This window comes from Anopheles coluzzii, chromosome 3, assembly GCF_943734685.1.
Source record: "Anopheles coluzzii chromosome 3, AcolN3, whole genome shotgun sequence".
Lineage (NCBI taxonomy): Eukaryota > Metazoa > Arthropoda > Insecta > Diptera > Culicidae > Anopheles > Anopheles coluzzii.
The window spans coordinates 57169020-57175549 of NC_064671.1; the positions used below are offsets into that span (position 1 = coordinate 57169020).

A 6530-nucleotide genomic window follows, 5' to 3' on the forward strand; every position below is an offset into this window, starting at 1 on the left:
CGAAGTTACAAAGTTTTTAACTTACACACTTGTATTTTCGCGAGTTATTAATTTACGGCATAAAAATGCAGAGTGAAGAAAATCGCTTCGATTGTGGTGCCTGCGATAAAGCGAACACCGTGGACGATATGGTGCTGTGCGACGGTTGTGCGAAGTGGTACCACTACGGGTGTGCTAGCGTCACTGCAAACGTAGCGAAAAGAAAGTGGTTCTGTGTTCGGTGTGTGAAGAAAGTGCCTGTGATCGGGAAAAGCGAGGCCAAACCGACGCTACGTGAGGAAGTTAGTGCAAAGGACAACAAGCCCGCTGAAAGCTGCCAGAATGTAGAGAAGCAGGGATCAGCTGATAGCGAGGGTGGCAGTTCGGAGCGAACCGTAGTGCAGGATAAGCCAAGTCCACCCCAAACAGCCAAATCTAAAGCACCAAGCACAAGACGGGGCGGCTCAGCGTCTTCTCAACTATCTGTGCGAAACGCCTTAGAGCGCCTGGCCAAGAAACAAGAACTTGAGAAGAAAATGGCCGAGAAGGAGTTCGAGCTAAAGATGGCCAAAATGGAGCTCGAGCAGGAGGAGCTCAGGATGCAACTCGAGGAGCAGCTCGAATGTTCCATCATAAGTGGCAAAAGTTTAAGAGCAAAAATTAGGGTAAGGGATCAAAATCAGGCCTTGGCTAAACCTGCTCAAGTGCAGACACATCCGCAAACTGAAGCGTCACCAGTAACGAAAAGACGAATGGCTGAAAATAATCTGGAAAACGCGATGGTGGAAAGAAACGGCTTGACCCCCAGATAAATAACTGCGAGGAACCACTACCCAAAACAGCTGCCAAAATTTAGTGGTTCTCCTAAAGAATGGGCCGTGTTCATAAGCTGCTACAACGAGTCCAATGAAGCCTGCGGATTCTCTAATAGAGAAAATTTGTTGCGCTTAGAAGAGTGCCTTCATGGTGCAGCTAGAGAGGCAGTGCAATCAAAACTCACGACGCCAAACGCAGTCCCAGATATCATAAAAGTGTTGAAACGACTCTAAGGACGTCCTGCCCTAATCGTACAAGAGTTAATCGACAAGGCACGACAAACCGAAGCACCCAAACCAGAAAACCTAGAGTCGCTGATTAAATACGGGTTAGCAGTGCAACATTTCTGCGACCACCTAGTAGCAGCAGACTTAGAAGACCACCTACAGAACCCAGCAATACTAGAAGAACTAGTAGCGAAACTCCCAGCATCAAGGAGACTGGAGTGGTCGAGATATAAATGTGGTCTTCCACATATCAGTTTGCAACAATTTGGTGAGTTCATGGATGAATTAATGGAGCATGCCTACGAAGTGTGCAATTATATTCCACAACAACCCACAAACCCTCCTCCTCCTCGCTATCGAACACACCATCATACTGATACTCATGAAAGGGGAACCCTAGCACAACCACGACGTTACCCCTGGCAAGAGCGGAAATGTCCTGCGTGTGGTGATACAGGTCATCGAGTGAGGAACTGTCAAGAGTTCCGACAAATGAATGTGCAGAACCGTTTGGATGTAGTAGATCGGCATAGATTGTGCAAGCTGTGCCTTAACCCACATGGCCTACGACGTTGCTTATCGCGATTCCGATGCGAGATAAACGGGTGCGAAGCTCGCCATAACGCATTGCTGCATTTGCCGTCAGCGACACGTTGTGCAGAGCTACTAGCCCATAACGGTACGACAAAGGCTGGTGTGCTGTTCCGAATCGTACCAGTCGTAGTGCACTATGGACCGAAAAGTGTAGAGACTCTGGCTTTCCTGGATGAAGGTTCATCCTTAACCTCGATGGAAACCAGCCTGGCCAACACCCTTGGCGTAAGCGGAAGACCAGAGCCCTTGGCACTAAGCTGGACAGCCGATGTGACGAGATAGGAAAATGCATCACAACGAGTAGACGTGCAGATTTCGGCGCGAGGCGACGATAGACGTTACGAGCTTTCCGGCGCTCGTACGGTCGAAAAGCTAAGTCTGCCGAAGCAAGAACTAAACCGCAAAATCCTAATAAATAACTGTTCAGGCACAGCCCTGTCATTTCATATCGTGCTTAACGAAACACGAACATTCTTCGTTCAATTTCGAGTGTTCGGCTCGATCGAGTAGTTTATAAATAACAGTGAATGTCGCGAATAAACTCTCTCTTCCAATTTTGCTGCACAACGAATAACTGCTGGTAAATATTAAAGGTTTGAAAGCTACACCGAAACGCGGAAAATAAATTATCCGAAACAGTGAGATTAAACATTGGTGCCGTGACCAGGATTAAGACGAATCTGGTTTTCTGAATCTTAATTATTCTCGCGATAATCACTGTTTGCGCGCGTGTAACTGTGCTTTAGTCGCCTCACAATCGACCAAGTTCACTGTGTCCGCGAAATTTAGCGTTTTTTGTCAAACTCCGACTATGACTGCTCCGATAAACGTTTTGTCGTCCAGAAGGACAGTTTTGCTAGCAGTATTGGCTAAGCACGAACAATTTTTGGCAGAATTTGACCCGGAACGGGATGCAATCGAAATCAACATTCGCATTGCAAAGGTCCAGAAGCTTTCCGTTGATTTGGAAGCAATTCAGTCCAAATTGGAAGATGCGGCGGCCACCGAGGAAGTGATAAGTCACAATGCCGCGTTACGAGACGATTTTGGCTCGCGTTTGATACGCCTTGAAGCCCATTTGAAGGCTAAACGAGTGCACGCTCCGCGATCCGCAAGCACAACACCAAACACTAACCCGTTGGCAGGTATAAAGCTTCCCACCATCTCACTTCCTGAGTTCGATGGTGATTACATGCAATGGCTCACATATAGGGACACTTTTGAGGGATTAATTCACGAAAACATGGAACTACCACCGATACAAAAGTGTCATTATTTACGAGCTTCCGTGAAAGGCGAGGCCGCAAAGGTGATCGAAGCAATCACGATCAGCGCAGCCAATTACGAGTTAGCATGGCAAATGCTCACCGAACGATACTCGAATGAGTATTTGTTAAAGAAACGGCATCTTCAAGCACTTTTTGGTATGGCCACCGTTAAGAAGGAGAGTGCATCAACCCTTCACCATCTTGTGGACGAGTTCGAACGTCCCAAGAAAACGCTCAATCATCTAGGCGAAAAAACGGATGGAGCTGCTTGTTAGAACACTTAATGTGCACAAAATTGCCTACCTCCACATTAAGAGATTGGGAGGAAAATGCCTCAACTAGCCAAAATCCTAGTTACGAAGGATTAATCGCATTTTTACAGCGCCGTATGCGAGTGTTGGAAACCCTACAGGTAAACATTACCGAAGCTCCCCCTACCGTGAACCAAACGCACTACGCACGATAACATGCTCCGCCTATGCGCTTAGCAAGCTTTCCGTCAACATCACACGACACACGCACATGCCCTTTATGCCACTCCGATCACAATTTAACGAAATGCCCCCGTTTCATGCAAATGTCACCGGAGGAACGGTACCGAAACACAATGACACTGAAATTGTGCTTGAATTGCTTGCGCGACAATCACCGTGTGCGTGATTGCTCATCGCAATATAAGTGCAGACACTGCAATTCAACACACCACTCGCTTTTACACTCTTCACAAAATTACGGCACATTTTCCACTGCGAACACGTCAGCTGCGCAAAATGCTTCCGTACGCAACACACACAACACAGACGATCACACGGCAAACACGCAACGCACTTATGCAGCAGCATTGAGGCAAACTACGGAACAAGTTCTGCTTCAAACTGCACTAGTAAACATTGTTGATGCACATGGCATAATGCATCCTGCACGCGCACTTTTAGATAGTGCCTCCCAGCCAGATTTGATGAGTAGCCGTTTTGCTAACCGGCTAGGTATCAAATCGGGCACGGTTGATATCACGCTGATTGGTGCTGGTCAATCGTCCACCCCGGTGCGGAAATCGATGCGCACCACGGTATCATCCAGAGCGAGCCCTTATGCGATTAACGTTGAGTTTTTGATAGTCGAGAAGCTTATTGCTGACCTGCCCGCACATGATGTGCCCACCAGCGGCTGGAAATTACCGCCACATATTATATTCGCCGACCCCCATTTCGAAAAGTCGGCACCGATCGACATTATTCTCGGTGCCCAGCACTATCACACATTCTTTGTAAGCGGGGCGCAATATAAAATGTCATCGAATATACCAGTCCTGATGGAGAGCGTATTTGGCTGGGTCGTGAGTGGATCAGCATCTACCTCTCAGCCAGCAACATCCAATACTTTTCACACTTCATCCGTGGTGTGTATGGTTTCACTAGAAGAATCAATAGAGCGTTTCTGGAAAGTAGAAGAACTACAGGTTAACGATGGCTATTCTCCTGAGGATCGCAAATGTGAGCAATTTTACAAGGATACAACACAGCGAGATGAAGCTGGTCGTTATATGGTATGCTTACCTAAACAAGCAGACTTCGATGTTAAGCTTGGCCTTTCGAAGGCAGCAGCATTAAGGCGGTTTAGTTTGTTAGAAAGGAGGTTAGAACGAGATCCAAACGTAAAAGCGGCGTACCATGATTTCATGCGTGAGTATCTGGAGCTTGGGCACATGTCACGCATAAAAAATCCCTCCGACGACGAACCCGCGTATTATCTGCCTCACCATCCCGTGTTCAAAGCCGCTAGCTCCACAACAAAGGTTCGCGTGGTATTTGATGGTTCAGCTAAGACGTCCACCGGCTTTTCGCTAAACGAGGCGTTATGCGTCGGCCCTGTCGTGCAGGACGATCTGCTCGACATAATTTTGCGCTTCCGCACATATAAAGTAGCCGTTGTTGGAGATATTGCGAAAATGTATCGACAAGTATTGCTCCATCCTATCGACCGGAAATTTGTACGCATTTGCTTTCGATTTTCGCCTCACTCGCCCATCGAATATTTTGAGCTGAATACAGTTACCTATGGCTTAGCCCCCTCATCATTCTTGGCAAGCTTGCAAATGATGAGGGCGCCTCTTGTCCCAATGCTGCAGCTGCAGCTCATTTGAAAACTAACTTCTACGTTGACGATTTCATCGGTGGTGCTGATTCCATCGGAAATGCTCGCCAGTTGCGAATCGAGCTTTCTCAATTGCTCGCCAAAGGCGGCTTCGAGCTGCGAAAGTGGACATCCAATCAGCTCGAGGTGCTCGCCGGTTTAAATGCGGATCAAATCGGCACACAGTCAGCGCGGCAATTCTTACCACACGAGATAGTAAAGGCTCTTGGTGTTTCATGGGAGCCAGAGCATGACGTTTTATCCTTCGAATCCGCAATATCCAGTGATGTGTCCATTCCGACAAAGCGATCCATTCTATCCAACGTAGCTCGCATGTTCGATCCGCTGGGCCTGATCTCCCCGATTGTCATTCGGGCCAAGATGATGATTCAGGAGTTATGGTTGCAGAAAGCTGGTTGGGACGAGTATGTTCCAGATACTATCTGTAAGAAATGGAAAACAATACAAGAAGATTGGCAACTCATCTCTGAATTCAAGGTTAGTCGTTATGCGCTTCTACCTGGTGCGCGTATTCAGCTACATACCTTCTGTGATGCATCGGAGGCAGCATATGGAGCCTGCATTTATGCGCGTTGTGAAGGCGAAGGTGGGCAGATTCGCATAACGTTGCTTTCTTCCAAATCGCGTGTGGCACCGCTCAAGCGCGTCACACTACCCCGCCTTGAACTATGCGCTACTGTACTAGGAGTACACCTGCATCACCGAGTAAAGAAGGCGATGGGGATCAACGTTGCAGAATCTTTCTTTTGGTCGGATTCCACCATCACCTTAACCTGGATCAGCGCCACACCCAACACATGGGCAACGTTCGTGGCTAACCGGGTATCTGAAGTGCAGCATTACTCACACCCGCGGCAGTGGAGACATGTACCCGGCGCGTCTAATCCTGCTGATCTGGTTTCACGAGGCATGTCAGCCGCTGATTTCCTGAAAAGCAAACTGTGGAGCTTCGGTCCGGATTGGCTATCTTTGCCCGCTTCCATCTGGCCCAACTCTAACCTGGAACCAGCCAACGAAACGAATCTAGAGATTCGCCAGGTGAGTGCTGCCGTTGTAAACACAACCACTAATCACCCTTGGTTTGCATTGTGTTCTAGCTACAAGCGATTGCTGCGTATCGTATCATACTGCATTCGCTTCACACGTAACGCTAAGGAAAGGGCACGCACTCAGCGAACAGCAGCACAGCACCCCGCACCTTTAATCGTCACACCCGAGTACATGGAAACAGCAAATACTGTGTTAAGCCGCCTAGCACAGCAGGATGCATTTTCAGCTGAACTCGGGCAGCTCAAAAAGGGAAACGAAGTCATGAGGCAATCACCTTTACGTACACTAAGTCCATTCCTTGACGAACAAGGGATCATCCGTGTAGGTGGACGTTTACGACTATCTCAACTTCCCTACCAAGCGAAGCATCCTGTTTTGCTTCCCAAGAAACATCCGTTCGCGCAATTGATCGCAAAGTATCAACACGAGGAGCTTCGTCATG

The 6530-nt window shown here is 48.0% G+C and overlaps 2 protein-coding genes across 2 annotated transcripts; both read left to right on the forward strand.

The window, feature by feature from the left end:
* Positions 1–2427: 2427 nt before the first annotated feature.
* LOC125907322 (uncharacterized) lies at positions 2428–3159 on the forward strand. Its single transcript, XM_049608938.1, has one exon. It carries the CDS (start codon positions 2428–2430, stop codon positions 3157–3159), a length of 732 nt encoding a protein of 243 aa, XP_049464895.1.
* Positions 3160–3794: 635 nt separating this feature from the next.
* Positions 3795–6186, forward strand: LOC120956149 (uncharacterized). The gene is made up of 3 exons (XM_040377523.2): positions 3795–4834; positions 4936–6076; positions 6136–6186. Exons 1-3 carry the CDS (start codon positions 3795–3797, stop codon positions 6184–6186), a joined length of 2232 nt encoding a protein of 743 aa, XP_040233457.2.
* Positions 6187–6530: the final 344 nt, after the last annotated feature.

Excerpts from the sequence above, each read along its gene's own strand:
- LOC125907322 (XM_049608938.1), top strand. The coding sequence starts at position 2,428 with ATGACTGCTCCGATAAACGTTTTGTCGTCCAGAAGGACAGTTTTGCTA.
- LOC120956149 (XM_040377523.2), top strand. The coding sequence starts at position 3,795 with ATGCATCCTGCACGCGCACTTTTAGATAGTGCCTCCCAGCCAGATTTG. Across the intron at positions 4,835-4,935 it reads GTTGGAGATATTGCGAAAAT|TTACCTATGGCTTAGCCCCC; the intron begins GTATCGACAAGT and ends AGCTGAATACAG. Across the intron at positions 6,077-6,135 it reads CGAATCTAGAGATTCGCCAG|CTACAAGCGATTGCTGCGTA; the intron begins GTGAGTGCTGCC and ends ATTGTGTTCTAG.